The sequence below is a fragment of the Pteropus alecto genome, unplaced genomic scaffold (genome assembly GCF_000325575.1).
Source record: "Pteropus alecto unplaced genomic scaffold, ASM32557v1 scaffold3, whole genome shotgun sequence".
NCBI classification, from domain to species: domain Eukaryota; kingdom Metazoa; phylum Chordata; class Mammalia; order Chiroptera; family Pteropodidae; genus Pteropus; species Pteropus alecto.
The window spans coordinates 56,754,614-56,773,968 of NW_006442484.1; the positions used below are offsets into that span (position 1 = coordinate 56,754,614).

The 19,355-nt window shown below is 37.8% G+C and overlaps 1 protein-coding gene across 1 annotated transcript in view; it reads left to right on the plus strand.

Annotated features, from left to right (window-relative positions):
* The window catches only part of MYO1B (myosin IB), a 160,013-nt gene that overhangs the window by 63,114 nt on the left and 77,544 nt on the right, over positions 1-19,355 (plus strand). Inside the window, 1 exon segment of the mRNA XM_015596757.2 lies at positions 13,265-13,359. Coding sequence (XP_015452243.1) covers positions 13,265-13,359 — 95 coding nt within the window.

Genomic DNA, 19,355 nt, shown 5'->3' on the forward strand with positions numbered 1-19,355 from the left:
AGTGGATTTTATATAGCTGCTCCTTATTCCACTTCACTAAATAGAGAGGACATAACCAAAGCACAGTTTAGGAAAAACAAGTCTATAAAGTTGTTTAAGTCCCTGCTTGTTATTCTGGGCTGCTTAGTAGAACCACCACAGAATTCTATCACAGTCTGTGGAGTCTGAAGCAGGGGTAGGGTGGGGAGTTGCAGGTTGGGTAGGGTGGGGAATAGAGTGGGGAAAAGAGGTATCAGATCCCCAGGTGATTCCAGTATGCATCCAAGATTGAGATCCATTGGTTCCGATACTTAGCTTATTGATGGTTTGAATGGATTTGGGAATACAAGGAACTGATAGATTGCATTTTCTCCTTCAGGTGATACTCTTGTGACAGTTTTGTATGTTTCTTTGTTTTCTGCTTTCTCATAACCCGGTTTTGGATTAAACGTGGACTATAGACAAGTAGAGATTGAATTCTCTGGAAAGGACCCAGAGTATATACATACTCTGTCATCAGTAAAAGACAGAGCCTTAATTTTAAAACCCACTGAGTAATGGATTGGGCTGTCATCATTTTATGAAAATTGAGGATGCAAACCAAGACTTGTTTGAATAGATGGTCTCTTCCTTTCTATAAGAGAAGTGGGCCATAAGTCATGACAAATAGATTTTCTAGACTGAAACTAGTTTATGATGGTGATTAGGCAGTGAGGTTACAGGGTGTAGAGTGATCCCAGTCTTTCGGCCTGGGGAGCAAGTGCAGAGACTGGTATTTTCTCAATCAGTAAGGGTTTCAAGTATACACATTCAGAGAGAGCAGTCATATGTGTGTGTGTGTGTGTGTGTGTTTGTGTGTTCTTTTTAACCTTAAGCAATAAAGTTAGGAATCATAGAATATTGTTAGGAATTGAAATTCCCTATTTGAATGACTGTTTATACGAATTCAGAGAAGTCTTCCTCCAATAAGTGTTCCCAATTTGAAACCTCCTGAGAAATGTGGTTTCATTCCAAATCTTTATAGATTTTCTTCTCTGTCACTAAGCCTACTAGTGGGATATAGAAAACTCCACTGAGGGTCATTTGGCATTATTCTAGGACATGTCACTAAATTGAATTCAGCAGCATGCCAGATTTCAATGGCAAGAAAGACACATGGAAGAGGAACAGGTTTGTTAACCACAGTTTTTCAAGACCCTCTCCTAACCAGTTTAAGTTATAAAGATTTAATGTGGAGTCTTTGAAGATTTATTGGTTTATTCATCTAACAAAAGTTTTGAGTGCTCCACTTTGACAAGTTCCAGTGATTTTCCTAGAAAATCTGCTCTGAAGAACAAATTCTAGAACAGTGAAACTCTGTGTCTTCTTTCAGGGAGGAAGTATTTTGCTGGTGGTGGGGGGTGGGGCGGGGGACAGGGAGGAGGCAGAAGAGGACTATGACGGGTGACTCTTAAGAGGCCATGCTGGAAAGTGAACCTCGAACTTGAGGGTCTGGAATGCAGAGACAGCCTCATTTTCATCAGGATACTGTAGTCAGCTCTGTAAATGTCTCCAATTGCTTTTACCTTTTAGTTCAAGAACTAACAAGGTCCTGGAGTGTTGCTAGTACACATGTAATCACATTGCCTTTCTAAAGCAGATTTTAGGTGGTCATTTGCTTAAGTCTTCAAATAGAATCTGTATAGGCCAGCACTAGGGAGAATTGCTGAATACTAAGAAATAACCTAAATAAAGAATTTCAGCTAGAGACTCTGAAATACAGTCCCATTTCTCTTTCACTTACTTTTTTGAATATTTTAACTCCAGAGCTCTTTCTTTGTAAACATATGAGTGTGCACTTAACATATGCATACTCGAATAACATTGGTTTTGATTTCTCCTTTACTTGTTTTTTTTGTTTGTTTTTGTTTTTTTTATAAATAGTTGGTAAATGATCATAGACTTGGAAAATGCTGTACAGTAATTCATGCTGTACAGTCTTGAATGAATAGGAGACAGACTGTGTTAGGATTCATTCCACAAATTTATTCTGAGCATATACTGTGTTAGACACTGAGATAATGAGAGAAACCGTAAACCAAAAAGTCTTCAAAAAATTAAAACACCACATGTGAGGGTATAATAGATGTATAAATGGGATTTTATAGGTATGTAGACAAGGGGCTCCTAGAACGGGAATCATTGAGGGCTTTCCAGGAGAAGGTTTTGGGGGAGATGGTGGGCAGAAGAGCACTAGCCAGGCGACACAGACAAGTTCCTGGGAAGGGCCTTCCTTCCTTTGTAATCTGTAGCACACCAGTGAGGAAGCTTTTGGAGACTGGATTCTGTGTGAGTGTCCTGCCCAATTTTGACCTCTGGGTAACCAGAAAGCAGTCTGGATTTACATGAAGGAAGTTATTAAGTTCGGGATTTTTGTGGAAGATAGAACCTTGTCTTGAATTTAAATTCTGTTAGAGAACATACACCAGCACCATGCAGAGCTCTCGAGGACCCATTATTTGTCTCCAGAGTGCCTCAGGGCGTGGTCTCTTTTTATCCACGGTTCTCTTGTCCTACCTACCAGACCTGGAAGGGTTGTTGCTGGCTTTCAGAACTTTATTCTTAGTTTCTCAAAGTTTGGTCTTTAAATACAAAGTCTTTATCAGATAACTTTTTACTCCTGCCTGCAGGCTTGTGGTAATAAATGCTAACTGCCTGCTTGCAGATCCTAGTGTTTCTCTCAGATGTATATGTGATTTGTGGGTGTGACATTTCAATAGTCATTTTCTTGTGGCCAATTTGCAGACATATTGACATGGCTTAAAAGAACTGGAAGGCAGATGTTCGAGTTCTCCATATCTGGATTCATTTTAGGGCCGTGCTTTCTGTGTGATGGCATAATATAAGAGTTGTTTCTGACCCCTTTATGACGAGCTTCTAGGAAGCTTTATGTAACATTAAAACTTCCTCCAGCAGTAGCCGTAGTTCAGAGTATTGCTTTGCTGTTTCATCGTCCTCTGCCAAGAGTCCTGGGCCAACCTCTTGCCAGAGTGGTGGAGAGCCAGCGAGTCTTGTCAAGGAAAGAGGATTGCATTTTAGGAGGAGGAGCATTGCAGGGAAGCCAGCCTGCAGGGCCAGTGTCATATGGTATTTTTGGTTTACCCATTCTTGTGTGGTCACTTTGAAGCCATTTTTTAAAGGCAGCATTAAAAAAAAAAAAAAAACATAAAAAATGAAAATAGTAACTAAATACTGTGCGGAACAGACCTACTGGCATTTTGAGGCTTCTTTATCTTATTGTTGAAGCCCCTTCCCTAGAGTGAGAACCATCTGGAAGACACACAGAAAAGGAGGAGTAGTCATCCTTTTTGACCACACTAGGTCCTCTCAGAGGGGGCTGTCAGTCACACCAAGCCTGGAGGCTGCTTATTCTCTGAGGGGGTTTTTATCTTGATGGTCCGATTCACAATCCTCTAATTTCCTTCCTTCAGTCACTGAGTTTCTTTTTAAAATTAAGACATGGATATGTCTGTGTAATGACAGAAACTGTTTGTTTTCTGTTTAGAAATCCAGAGGAAAGTCTTCTGCATTTGGTTCATCTCATGAATTTGCAAACCTTATTTGAATAGGTACTTATGAAACCCTGGTGGGAGGTGGTGAGGGGGGGAGTAGGAGCCTCTGGGCCATGTTAGGGTCATTTCCTTTCAGTCCAGACTGTATGGTAAATCCTCATGCGTACCTATGCAAAATAACGCATCCTACTTAAAATCAGAGTACTCCATAGGCCCATTGTCTTTGAGGACAGGATTGATACAATCTTGCAATGAATTTTAACACATTTGGGGGGAAAACTTCATTACAGAAACACATAAAAGCAAAAAGTTAAATCTAGCTGCAGTGAGGACGAGATTAGGAATGAACAGAGTAATAGTAATGAAAAATGCCGTATTTTGACAGCGTTGTATCAAGATGGCTTGTGAAAGTTTCCTGCTTAGATATAGAAGACTTCTCTAAAAGTTAACTGGGGCTCAGGCCAGCAATGAGGACATTGTCTAAGGCAATGAAAAACTGGTGATGGGGAGAGGACAGGAAGAGGTGGATTTGAAAGGTTTTAGGTGTCTGGAAGTAAGAGAAGCAGTAAAATCTTAATTAAAAAAAATTTTTTTTGGTACCAAAATCTCTTTCATGCTATGGTAAGCTCCATAGACGAAATTAATGTGTCCTCAAATGACTAAATTATTATCTATTTAGGTAGTACATATTTCTCTGTACTGAGTACCTGAGGATGGTGATGATAGCCTTTGTATTCTACCTGACACTTTCCATGACACATAGAGTGTTTATTGAATTAATGAATATTGAATTCTCTTAAAATTACTTCCAAGATGTTTCCTCCTTTACACTATCATGATATAAATTTAGCTAATAACCAGGAAGTATTTATTATTATTACTATTATTATCATCATTATTATTATTTTGCCAATTCACTTTCTTCCCTCCACAATTATACATGTAAGCCCAGACATTTCATTGTATATATACAATGGTGTGTGTGTGTATATATGTGCGTGTATCTGTTTATAATCAGGCATCTCATGAGTATTTGTTTATTTCATTGAATTTTGCATCCACTCTGAAAGAGTGGCAGATCTCGCTCTCTAAAATGTGAATAGCTTTAGCTAGTCTTTCAGGCCTTTACTGAGCACCTGCTCTATTTTAGACACTGTACAAGGTGCTTTATAAACATCCTCTGCACAGCTCTGTAAGACCGGAAGTACAGATCAAAGCTTGAAGAAGTTGATAACCTTCTACTGCCCACTCCCTCTCCTCTCTGCATTCTTTTTTGTTTTGTTTTGTTTAATGAAACAAAGCAGTGTGTGCCTGGGGTTCCCATTAAGATGCCATCTCCATTCAAAGCCTTCTGTGTTAACTGCAATGAGCTCTCTTTGCACTTCTACAGTATGTGATGCCACAGAAGGTCTCCAGCCCAGTGTCTTCTAGTGTGGCTTAGCATCTCTGTGTGTCTCCCTTCTACTGGAGGGAAGCTAAGACTCCACTTCATTGAGTCTTGTGTACAAACAGGCACTAGGGGGCTATCAGATCAAATGTGTTTTATAATTTGAATGTTGTAAACGTGAAAGGCTCACTTAACTGAACAATCTTAACTATCTGGAATGTGGATGTGAAGTAGCTTAAATCAGAATGTGTGTTTCACAGTTAAACAAAAATGAAGACACCCAATGTTGCATACGAGGTAGTACTTTTTTAGGCTTTAAATCAGAAAACAATATCTATCTGAAAAATCATCATTTTGAGAACTTGAAATCATTCTTTTTACTTCAGTGAGTAAAATAACTCCTAAGGGTAATTAGGAAGATATTTGGAGTAATAATCTCTCTTGGGGTAGGTATTTCCAGGATTTAGTTGCCCTTAATAAAGTCATAAAAATTAACTATGAAATTAATCAAAATAAAACTTTGCAAAAAAAAAAAATTTGAAGCAATTGGTTTGGGAATTTGTTTTAATTGTATTTACCTTGAGCAGTAAGGGCTGTTCCTGTAGACTGTAAACTGTGTCATTATTTATATGAGTCTGGTAATAAAAGATGATTGTTAGTATTCTTTTGTTAAAAGATACTAAAAATACTTTATGGGCTTATTGAATTTGAATTAAGAGTCTGATTGTCTATTTGTTCTTTTCACCAAATCTGGTGTGTGTTATTAATTTCTGGACAGGAGAAATAACGTAATTTCCTCCTTGCTCTCTGTGTCCTCTTAGCCTGTATCCTTGTGCATGCCTTGGGGTTTCAGATTTTGCAGCTTTCCATGACAGTTCCTCTCGCTGGAAAAGTCGTTTTTTTCCTTTTCTGAATGTGTTCAGGATATTGCTAATGTGTTAATTACCTTCTCACACTCCCTCTATAGGGGGGACTTAAGTGTCCTCATTAGATTTTAAGCTCGGAGAGGACAGATTCTCTTAATCATTGTGCTCAACCCACACAGTTGAGTATAGTGCCTCTAATCTCATGGGTGCTCTTGAACTCCTTGGGAACCCTGTCCTTGTGGATGTTCTCGTCTAGCCTTCACATACTCTTCCATTTTTATTAGGGGATTAATTCAAGACAGCAGAACCATTCACACTTTAAGTCTCTGTAGCAGCAAAGACGGATAAAGTGTAATCAGCCTCTTTGCTTTTGACTGCTTGCCAAGCCCAAAGCAGGATGCTGCCCTGTGGAGGGCTTTCCCCCTGTGGCGTTTCGTGCTCAGGGCACCATTTTCTGAAGGAAGTCCTCCACAGCACAAGGGAATACTACTAAATTCCAAAAAGCAGCTTCTAGGGCCTAAAAGCAGATGTTTCCTCTTTACTGCTTTCATATCTTAAGTCCAGTCCTTTTCCTTCCTGGCATAATTTCGTCTCTCAAACCTCTTATCAACTTCCTAATGCACGTCTCTAATACCTGGCTTTGGCATTTCACCTTTGAAAAGAGTCACACACCTTGGCCAAGTCCAACTTCATATCAGTCTTCAGTAGAAGGAAGGTGTTTACGGGGTCAGGTGACTCTCTCAGTCAGTTAGCCCTGGACTGGGTACCCTTGCGGAACTCCATTATGATTTTGATAATGATCAGGCCCACGGGCTAGGAAGAATTTAGGTGTGCCCCAAAGTTCCTTCATCACAAAAGGATTATAAATCAAATTCCTAAAATTGTGAAAGAAGACTGAATGCTCTTTGCTCTTTGTTTTGGATTATAATCTGTAACTAACTTGTGACTTTTTGAAAGAGCTTTGTTTGTAATTCTAATACTGTAAATAGGAGAATTTCTTGACTAATTGCGAAAGGATTTCTATTGTTTCTTAAAACATAAATATAACACATGTGAGCCATTTTATATACACAAAACATTCAGATATGGGATTTTTGTCCCCTTGGTAGTTACATTTGACCATCGAGATGAAAAAATGTTTTTGAATGACCCATTAAAAAGTAATGAGAGACCTGATGTACATTGAGGTTGATTCCGATGATCTGTGAAATTTCACAAAAATACTGTGGAGTGTGTTTTTTGAAAACCAATGTAATTCTAAAGGACAAATAAACTTTTTGTGCCGTTTTGTCATGCTCTGTTTTAAAGCCTGATTTTTGAGCTTTATTCGATGTTTTACTATTGTCACTTCAGGACAGATATCATCTTAAAATGATTCATTCCTGATGAGATTACTTGTGTTTTGTAGCTAATAGAAACCCACCTTTTTAATTACATAGCCAAAAGAAAGTAATGTAGCTACTTGTGTGTAGGATATAAGAATGTATATGAACCTAGAAAATGTAATGTTGATAAAATATTATTAGAAAAGTGATTTTAGCTCATTTTTAAGATAACTAAGTCTCGCCTGTACTCTGCCATGTGTTATGCCATCCTTCTTATTTTGAGATGGCAACTAGGTTACCTCTTTGACTTTAGATGTGTAAAGAGAAAAAAGTACAATGCAGGGCAGGTTTTTTGACCTTTTTTTTTGGCGTGGTAGTAGGTCTTTTATTTCCTTTCAGCCTTTATATTTTAAATGTGACTCCTGCAGGAAGCATATAATTGGATTTTGCTTTTATATCCCTTCTAACATTCTCTGCCTTTTAGTTGGAGTATTTGTCCATTAACATTTAATGTAATTGTTGATGTGTTTTAATTCAGGTCTACCATTTAATAATTTATTTTCTGTTTGTCTCCCCTGTGCTTGTTCTTCTTTTCCTGCCTTCATTTGGATTATTTGAATTTTTTTTTTAGAATTCCATTTTAATTTTTTTAGGTTTTTTTTTGTAGCTCTTCGTGTTATTTTAGTGGTTATTCTAGGTATTGTAATATACATTCTTAACTTTTCAGGGTCCATATAGAGTTAATATTGTACTATTTTATGTAAAATTTAGAAACCTTGCAACGATTTAGTCTATTTACTACTCATCTCCCCCCGCCCCCAATTCTGTTCGTTTTTCTTTCCTTTTTTACTTCATAGTGTACATTTTACCCATTGCTATTTATTTTTAAGAGAGATTTACTTTTGTTTCCTATCTTCTCTTGTTCCAAGGCTTAGGTTGTTAGGAGTGCTTACCAGTGTTGTGGCTATGAGGAGATAACTGTATTGTAAATGTATTAATTTACCATATTTATATTGGCATAGGACACTAATGCAATAAAGCTTTTCAGGATAAAAAACAATAATTATTTGGGATAAATAACTATAAAGACTGACTTCTCCTGACGTTTTTCCCTAGGAGGTGATAGTATGAATGTCTCGTGGAAGGCTATAACACTAATTTATCAAGGTGATATGTTTCAAGTGGGTGAACATTTTCTGAATTAAGAATATGATACATTTATAAATACACAGGTATCTATAATAGTCTTTTACAAGGAAGGCTAACATTGTGCTTCTCCTTAAAAACAAAAAACTTTCAAGGTTACCGTGCAAAACATACCACACATAATTTCTCCTTTTCCTTCTCTTCTCTTTCCTTTTTATGGGCTATGTCAGCCCTTGATCGGGGTTCAATATAAAATTAGAAATTGGTGGAAAATGGAGGTTAGGAATTTTTTAAAAACACATTTTTGTTATTTAGTTTTAGAAACACTCAGTTTTTAGGTCTGAACTAGTGCTAGAAAGGAAAGAAATAGTAGTGATTTGTAGCTCTCAATTGTAGATAAGAATTTTGAGACGGAGCTATTTTAAGAGGATTAAATTCCGAAACAATTTCCCTAGTGTGACTTGAAAGTATTCTAGGACTCAGGATTGAATGCAAGGGGATACCATTTTGAGAGCTTTTTTAGAAAAAGATATGAACTAAAAAGGCAAAAGCAGTTATCTAAGTTTAGTAAAGTTTCTTGAGACAAATTTTGTTCTTTTAAACTCTTTGGCTCATGGAAATGACAAACTAAGTTCTTAGAATGGATTAGACTGGTTTAGAGAGTGATTTCTCATGTAACTCATTAAGGGTGAGCCAGAGAAACTGAAAAATAAGGGTATGCTTGGAAGAACATAAGCTTTAGGTGATGGTGGTAGTATATTTGGTGTCAGAGCATCTTTGCTGCTTTGCACTGTAGGTGAAATAAACTTAGAAAGAAAATGGCAGGGTGGAGGGCGTGAAGTTTTGGGAAAGTATTCCTGCCGATGCCCTCGATGACCATGAGAGCAGAACCACTGTGGGGACGAACATTCTGAACAGAAATAAGACAGAGGAGGAACATAAATACCAGCTAGATAATTTTGAACGTGCAACTCAACATTCCGCCCTGACTGAAAATAACAGATGAGCCCCAAACCAAACTTCTGAAACCTAAAAGCAATAGGTACAGCTGTTTGGAAACATGCAGAGAGCATAACTTGGTGTTGGGAAAGTTTGGCTCTCCACGAACAGCCGTTGAGCTGATCTGGAAATGAAGGGGAGACTTGCATTCACATGTTAGGCCGTCTCTATTCTTAGAGCTCAACTAGAGGCCTGACGAAGTGGCTAAAACCATGCTCTTGATGTGGTGGGATAAAAACCATGCTTGCCCCTTACGTTATCGTCATTATATGATAATAGACCATACATTTTTGTGTGTGGTAAAATAACAATGCTGACATGCTCACAAAATAATGTGAAGCATATGGGTCACAACTGTTTTTAAGTAAAACTTCTCTAAAGATTTATTTAGGTTCCTTAATTACAGAGTGGTTTGGAAGACTGGCATGTGGTTTCGGTTTATAGTTATAAATGTTGGCCTTGGTGATGGGTACGTGCTGATGTTGCCAGAGAGAAGGAGAACAAGATTGGGATGGGGGTTTGTGTCCTTCAGGGCCCACCCTTTTGTCATTTTTTAAAAAAGTGAAGTCAAGATCTGTGTTTATATGAAATAAGTATGATGACATTTTTACTGTGCTTTGAGATGGGTGTGCCAGTAGTCCAAGCCAGTTTTCCCGGTGCTTAAGTACTTTAGTTTGTAAATTTTCATGAAAATTTGAAATTAGGGCTCTCTAGAGTCCTGAAAGAATTAACTGTCCCTTTTTGCTTTTAATCTTATATTGAAGTATACTTTCTATTAGATGAATCAAGCCCAGTTTTGGGGACAGCAGTTAAATATTTCTGTTCGGAAAGACAAGAAAAATATGTGTTCAGCTTAGGTGTTTTGGCTTGAAACAAACCCATAGCAGAGTCATAGTGAGCTTCTGAGGCCTCTTTTGCGTTTGTGTATGTGTGCGTGTGTTTGGGTATGTTCACATATACATGCACACATACAATCATGGTCATTTATGTTAGAAGTAATTTTGCATCATTTTGGTGTAATAGATAAAGCTAAATGTTAGTTCTAGGAACAGGGGAAAAGGCCTGACTTAACCAACTCATGAAGAGGTGGTGAATGTATGTGATTGGAAAGTTCATTTGTATGTGTTTTCCTGGTCTTGCAATGATGATTATGATAGTGGCATCTCTGAGTTACTGTCTGGAGGTGGAAGGAGTGGGAAGGGAGAGGAAAGTTAATAAGAAATCTAAGCAGTGCTTTCCTTCCCTGCACGAAGATCATAGAAGAAATGGATTTCCTGTTTACCGTTCTTCACGGAGCTCACTCCAGGAGTGACTTTGTCAGTACTTGGAGAGAATCCACTCATTCATTCATTCATAATTTGGTATTGGTGATGTCTTATCTTTACAGCTCTGTGGGTGGCACAGAGATGGATTAGATAGAAAGAAAGGATGTGCCCAGAGGAGCTTACACTCTGGTAAGAGATATGAGGTGTGCATCACTAATTATAATACAGAATATTTCAGTCATTTATTCTAGGTTTTATCACTTTTAACGTGCTTTTATACACTTCTTTTGAATCCTCTAAACTCTGTTCTCCATTTTGTACATGAAGAAGCCAAAGTTTAGCCAGGGCGAATGACTTGCTCGAGGTCATGTAGGTGGCACGTTGTGGATTTGAGCCCAGGGAATCCCAGCCAGCAGCATGTCGTTCTCCTCCGCATTCACTGTTGTTGTTGTTGTTGTTGTTGTTGTTGTTGTTGTCGTTCTCTTCCGTATTCACTGTTGTTGTTGTTGTTGTTTTAACTGTCCCTGATGTGCAGTGGTACACAGAGGGGGACACTTGTTTCCACCTGGGGATCAAAACCCTAGAGAAGGATGAAGCCACTGAGTGATCTTGTGGGGTGAGCACAGCACTGGTTACGTAGGGAATGGCTGAAAGGGGTTTGAAGAAGAGAAATACTAGCTGGACAGAAAGAGAGCAGTGTATACTGTTTATATAAACAAGGTAAAACAACCTGTTACTCGGAAAAGGCTCTTGTGCCAGATACTTTCATAACTTTTTCTTTCGATCTTTCCTTTTATACAAACATTCATTCAACAAATACACTTAGCGTATACTTACTATGTGCAGGCCATTGGATCCATTGATGTGAGGGTTATAAGTCTCCGGGTAGCTTTCCTTGAGGGTCTCATTGTAGTCCAGGCAAAAGAGAAGATTGCAATAATCATAGGAGAATGAATATTTCTGGGTTCAAATCATGACCGTGCAGAGAGAAATCATGGGCATCTGATATCACCTCTCATCTCAGTTGGATCATTTCTCTTTGAGGAGGCTAACATTTACTTGATAGAGCTCTTTTAAGGATTAAATCTGATTATGAATGTGAAAACACCTCACTCAGCTCCTGGTATATTGAAAGTGCTCAGTAAATTGTCAACATTAATGGCTCCACACACTTTCTGAAGGAAAGACAAAGTCCTTGATTGAAAAGCCCCCTGTGGTTTGGTCAGCCATATTTAAACTCTTCCTGTATCCTAACATGTAACCAGTCTCCCGGCCTCCAGACTGGTCTCTCTCATGTGGATCTTTGTGGCCCTGTGATTTATCCAAATGCAGAGGCAGTGTAGCCCAGTGGTCAAGAACAGGGGTCAGTTCTGGGTCTGCTGTGTCATACTTGGCAGCGTTACCTTACTTTTTACTGCAATTTCATCATTTGTAAATGTGATTGATAATAGTTTATTCTTAGTAGTTTTGTTGTGATATTTAAAATGATTACATATGAAGGACTTGGGGGCAGTGTTGGTACATGATCAGTGTTGCTATTTTAGCTTTAATTATTTTCTGATGTCATTGTGCCACTCCCCCTGCTTATAGCCCTGCAGGGTGGCTTCCTATGATGCTGTTCTCTTTGGAGTCTGCCCATTTTCTCCTCACTCATCTGGCCCTTACTTATGTATGCCTTCCAGCAACATATAACTGCTCTTAACCCCTCACCCCACCTCTAGGATATTTTGGCTTTTGTTTTCACCTAAAAGTCCTTTGTCTTGCTAATAAATTCTTTAAGACTGGTTTTTCTACCTTCTAAGATTCTTGAAGTCTGTCTAGTTCTGCAGTGTTTTACAGACCATCTTTATCAGCACTTATCTTGCTGGATTTCCATTTTCAGTTCCCTGCTCTTGACTAAGAACTCTTGAAAGAAAGGCTGAGTCTTAATTATCTTTGCATTCCCAGCATATTCTTGGCATAAGGTAGACTCTCAGTAAGTACTTGCTGATAAGCAAGTAGAAGAGGAACTTTACCTATATTAAATACATTATTATAGTGTCAAAATTATTTTTCAGTTAGCTAGAGAGAGCAAAACTCATCCTATTTGTAAATTTTGAGGAGCAGCCGAGTGTCAACATGAGGAGTGGCCTGGCCTTATTTGATAGGAGACCCTTTGTCATCATAGGGTACAGTTAGAAGCTTGAGGGCCTGGGACTGGACAAGAACCATGGCAACCCATAGTACCATTTGCCTCTGGTGGACTTGATAGTTTTAGTCATTGCTTTGTGAAGGCAGTAGTTATATTGAGCTTAGTGGTAATATCAGCTATTTGGTATTTGATAATGTTTCTCTGATGTTTGAAAAGATTTTTTCCTCATTATTTTGAAACTCCAGTGTACTGTCCTGAAAATCTCAACATTATCTAGCTTTGGACGTGTGATATAACATTTTTCTCCTTGGTTCTCTGAATTGCCTAGATTTTAATAAAATAAACCACAAATATATCATGTGCATTAAATAAAGCATATCTAGAGTACAGTAAATCAGTACCATTTTGATTCATTGAGAATGCATGGGAAAAGGTAACATGGGCCACAAAGAATGGATGGTTTATTTATTTAAGAATTTTAAGGAAATAAAATGTGATGTCTCAGCTTTCTATCTAAAGTATATCAGTGGCCCTGTGAAGAGACTGTAGTTACATCCCATAAACACATAATAGGGAGCTGTAGTCTAAAGATTCTTTTTCCATTACCCCCTGCAGCTTTGCCTTGTCAGATGAAGCATATAGATCCCTGCGAGATCAAGATAAAGACCAATGTATTCTCATTACTGGGGAAAGCGGAGCAGGAAAAACAGGTAAGGCCATCACTGGACGACCTCACTTTTCTCCATTAGAAGGTAAATGCTGCACAGAATGACAGAATGACCATAGCAAAGAGAGCAGGTATGACTCATTAGCATAAATCTGCTCAGGGCCACCAGACTCCTTTGTGGGAGGCTACTGATGAGGGTCACGGTATGTTCCCTGAGAAGGACTTAGCTCCTCTCTCACGTGAAGAAGCAGGTAAACTATCGAAGACTTCCAACCAATGTGGGTGTCTATTTATAGATTCTAGACCTTTCTAGTTCAGTCCTTGAGTACTTTTCTTTTACCTTTCCTCTGGAACACCAGGGTCTGTGAGGTTTTACCCCTTCCCTAAGGAATGCCAAATTATTTGGGCTTTGGGAGGCCAAAACCACAGCTTCTCTCTGCTAAAAAGTGAGGGAATGCACCAGGAAAATGCTGACTTTCACCCTAGAGTTTTCCTCTGAAGCCTAAAGAATTGAGATTTTTGTATATTTTTTTAGCTGGGCTGGCCACCTCCCTATAAAACAAACCTTCAAATGGAGGGATTATCTGCTGTTTTGTGCTTTTAATAAAAGGACTTTGTGTGATTGATGATCTTGAGTGAGAAAGTGATTTTACACATGGTACCCAGCTACCTGGAAAAGATTCAAAAGAGCTGTACTCTGAGTCCAAACTGTACAGGTTGAAACTGCTGTTGTCAGTGGGTTTCTTTGATGGAACCGATGAGTCCATGAAGGAGGAAGGCGGTGGTCTTTTCATAGTGATTTCATCTGTTAAATGGTTTTTTAAATAAGTATAGTTGACATGCAATAGTAAATTAATTTCAGATGTACAGCATAGTGATTCTACATTTATATACCTTATGGTGTGATTACCTCGATATATCTCGTAACCATCTATTATACAAAGTAATTATGATATTATTGACTATATTCCCTGTGCTGTACAGTACACCTGTGATTTATTTAAAATATTTTTGTTTTATAGCTAAGATTGGATAATTGATAATTACTGCTTGCCAAAGTGGGATTTAAATGTTTCCACTTTGCTCGGTGATTTAGCTGTCCATGATGTAGAGTTTGCTATCCCTTTTTAGGTCATTCATCTGAATCTTTGGGTATGGGCTGTTCAGAACTCTCTTTTTTCCAGCTTGATCAATGAAAATGGTAATAAGGCAAATTAAAATCTTTGTCCCCTGACAGAAAACATTAGCATGGCGGTGCATCTCATGCCACCTACTCCCACCCCAGTTCTTTTGTCTATATCTACAAGACTATTCACTTGACATATCTTTCTTTTTTCTTTAAGCACGAGGGAAGAAAAGATGAAGATATTCCTAAGCCTATTAGTTTTTTTAGCTTTTTACTCATTCTTCATCATGACTGAAGATATACTCTTTGAGGGAATGATTATATCAAGTTGTTCCTAAGTGAGTCATCAGAAGTGGGTTGTGGTCACTGGTTTCATTAGGCTCGGCCAATTCCTCATCTCCTCTGGAACATATGTTCCAAGAAGACAGCATATCCACTAATTAGCCTCGTGGAGTGAGATTCCATCTCCTGGTGGGCTCATGCATCTTTATTGAAAAACTGAGGTTGCTAGTACTGTTTTGGAGGGTGGACGTTCGTTCTTTTCAGAGAGAAAAAACAAACATAAAACCACCTCATTCTTATGGTAGAAATCTAGAGGCATAGGGTCCATTCTTTTCTGTAGTTTTCTGTTAATATTTTTCTATCTAATAACTTGTCCTGTTGGTTTCAGTGACCCTTTTACCACTTGAAATTCTTCTCTCCCTATCATTTTCCTCAGATCTAGTTCTTGCTAGGACCCCTTTGCCCCTGTCATAACCTGGAGAATGGATAGCTGCTGCTCAGGGCTGTCACCTTTGCCTCTGGTAGGGCCATTCTGTGTACTGCATACAAGGCTAGGTCCCGCTTCAGGCAGGAAGCCAGGGGAGGATGCCATAGACACCCTAGAGCAGCGCTTCTTAAACCTTCCACTGTGAGCACCAGGTGCCCTCTTCCCCAGTTTGTTGCTGGCCAATACCAGACAGTGAAATAAAAGAAGACAGAAAATTCAATCTCTAATTTTTTGTTTTAGTTTCAACAGACAGAATAAACTACCAAATTGCTACAAAAACTTCTGAAACCTTACCCTTATGTGTAGAATGGTAGGTCCATGGACTAACCAGCTTTGAGGACTACTGGTCCGGTCCTCGGACTACACTTTGAGTAGCACTACCTAGAGGTCATTTGAAGTATTTGTCTTATCTTTAGGCTACTGTAATTCCTAGATCTCACGATGCTACAGTTGTCCATTATCACTAAACCTCCTGGTGCTGGGAGGTGGACACTGCTCCTGTGAGCTGCTATTTTTAAATATCCATTCAACTATACTCTTTGGTAGCTGCTAAATTCTCCCTTTTCTTTCCTAGATTCCAAAGCATCTTCTACTTCTCTGTCCCCAGAGACATTTAGAGTTTTGCTCATTTATTCCCACATTTTTCTGCTCTTCTTTGTTTTTGAAAGCACTGGTACAAAAATTGCTTCAAATTTTATTATGGTTTTAATTGTATTACACGATAAATTTGAGTAATGCATAGAATTTATGTGTCGTTTGATGTCTTCGTTACATGGAGATTACCTATGGTAGAATAAAGTGATGGAAAATGATATAGAGATGGCAGCAGTATAGTGGGAGGAATTCGGAGAGAGAGTTTAATCGTGTTTCTGTGGGGAAGAGGGAGACCAGACCATTTTTGAAATGTCACATTATCTTACCCACTAAAATTGTTTCTGATTACATATAGTTATTAAAAATTTACCAATGTGTTGGTAAATGCAAGAAGAAGAGAACTAACATTTATCGAGGGCCCAGAATGTGCTATGTACTTATTTGAAAAGTATCTCTTTTCAATAAGAGTCTTTACTTAATAGCTTATACAGAATCACCACGTGGTATCAGAGGACTTACTTTATAAGAATTAATTTAACTAGGTTGTAAGCCCTCCTTGGCAGATGACACTCTTACACTGCAGTGTCATGTAACCTGGGCCCTCAGAAGTGTGAATTCTTTGAGTTCTTTGGTGGCCCTATTTAATTCATTATTACTGTGCTAAATTAAAAAATTCATCATGCTTCAGAGTAGTGCCCAAGTGTTTCTAGGCAGTGGTGAACTCACAGTTTACTGCCACGAATGCAAATAGTTTGTGGAGAACCATGCAAGCACTGATCGGGGCAGGGAGGCAGAACATGAGGGAACCATCATAACTACATTTTTCCAAGGACATCAGAATAAATCTGTGGGTCTGAAAAGATGATCCTGACATAAGAAAACATTATAAATTACTTGGTTTCTAATTTTACAGTTACATCAGTTTCTAGGAACTCTTCAGCCATCTGCTCAAAATGTTATGAGGTCTGCCTTGCTCATTAAGGCCTTTAGTTCTGAACCCCAAATGACCTTGTCCTACTTTATATCTGTGATAGTTCTCTGACTCTGTCAGTGACAGAGATGTCACTGACTTACTGTAGCCTTAACATCGATGAGTGTTTCAGAATGCTGAATATATCCACGTGGAAGCAGAATAGCTAAGCAAACTCAAGGCCAATATGTAATGGGCTTTTGTTTTGTTTCTTCCTCATGTGAGAAACGCCTCTCTTGACCCACATGTTTTATATGAATTTTCAGAGATTTCATAGCCAATTTTCAGAAGCAGAGCCACTTATATATAGTTATATTTCAATAAAAACATTGCCAGTCATGACTCCTCTTGGAGTAAAGGCTGTGTTTCTCACTGCAGGACCCATGCTTTTTGTGCCATGAATAGAACAGTTTGCAGCTGCCTGTTGGATCAGTTTGGATGGGCTGTAGCTGTTTTTTTTTGCAGCACTGCAGACTCAGGACTGCGAAAAAGGGCGTTCTTCAGTGTTGCAGAGTCCTGGTTTCATTGTACACAAATATGGCCTCGTTGATTTAGGCAGTCTTTTCCTTAGGTCACTGGACAACCAGACCTATGTAAGCTCAGTCCCTAGGAAAACTTGGGCATTTTAACCAAGGAGACAGAGAGGTATAGAAGTACATAAATATATCTGTGTGTGTGTGTAAAATGTGTGGTTCTCTCTATATGCTACATGATATATATGTCTTATATAATCTACATGTCACATATATGTTACATGTATCTGTGAATGCATGCATGAATACCTGTTAACTCCTTGATAAATTTATTAGAGGCTCTGTGGAAAAATAAAAACCTCAGAATAAGCCTGCTTATATTCAGAGCTGTTTTTTGACATAGTGATTGAATCCATGTGGAGCCTGCTTGGTTAACATACACAGGTTTTGATGTCTTAGCTGTGAGAGTCCCATCCTTTTGTCCTCATAGTTGCAAAACACTTTTCGTGTTTGTTTTCCCTTTTTTTTTGTAAAAAACATTATGTAATTATATGATTGTATAATACATGCATAATAACATATCATTCACAACCTAGTACAAGGTACTAGAGAATACAGAGTTAGATTAGTTACCATTCTTAACTTAATTGGAATTTAAAGTATCCAGAATCATAAACTATCATCTATAAACCCTTTCTGTTCTCTGTAGAAATGAATTCTGATCTAGTAGCATTTTGTTACAGGCTATTTGTCAGTTAATGCAGAATATCTGTTAAACTCTAGAGGTTCTACCATTTTCTGGTGAGAAGAGATTTTTGCCTTCGAAAACTTGATATTTTGTCTGACTGTTGGTGAAGTTTAGGATTCAAGTTACATTCAAACATATGTACAGAAATTTACATTTGTAAAGTACCTATGAGTTAGAGAAAATTATGGTCTAAGAATTGACTCTAAGTAATGCTGTTATATTTTGCCTATTTTTTTACATTACATTTCCATGACTTGTAACTGGAAGTTCGTACTTCTTAATTCCCTTCCCCTTTTGCCAATTTTAAATGCCAGTGTTTTTATCATGTCTAAAATGGCAGTGCTTTTCAGAATTTTGAGTACACGTGAAGAATATATCTATTTGTCTCAAATAGAATAGTTTTATATTTTTACAATATGTAAAGAACATCGTCATTGAGTTTATGATTACTGGATTAATATATTCACAATCTACTCAAAAATAGTTTTGGAAAATGCTTATAATTTTATGCTGTGATTGCCAAGGTCATGTTTAGTTATAATAGTCAACATAATTAAGAAACTAGACTTGGAAATATAAAGGGTGATAATTAATGATTTTCCTCAGAAATGTAATATTTCTCATTCACAGATATTATTACATAAAATTTTGATTTGGATAAACATCTTAACATTTGAGTAAAGGTTAAATTTTATTTGAACTTTAGTATAGAAGAACCAAAAGGAAATAAAGCAGAAAGCTTTATAAGATAACTGTTATTTCCTGTTTCCGGCATGGTGAGACATCATGAAAACAGTCCCCTAAACTTTGTTGGGCCTTACATCTCATCCTTACTGCTTTACTTATTTCTCTAAAGTAGTGAATATCTCATAAACTACTTAAGTTAAAGATCAAGTATTACGTCAAGAGTTGTCTCTTTTAGACAATGAGACTTTATTTGGAGAAGATTACTCTTAATCCTGGCTTCCAAAAATAAAGTATTAAAATAAGCATAGTATTAGAATTCCTGAAGATAGTTAGGAATCTGAACACAGAAACTTTTTTAACAACTTAGAAATAAGTATCCTTGAACTATATTAAAAAAAATTATATCTGAATTTGAATTACTTAAATAGATTTTAAAGTTAATAAAGTATTCCTAATTTCAGTTTGTTAGCCCTTCTTTATATATCAGAAGAGATTGTGGGTTTATATACAATTTAACAGCCAGATGATGTAAGTCAAATCCAAATTCCAAAAGGACTGCTCCTAGTGCCATTTTTAAACAGAATCGATCCTGAGAGAACTTGATTCCATTTCATACTGGCCATTAAAAAGTCAGTGAGAGACCAAATTAATTCTAGCGGCCACCAGAGAATT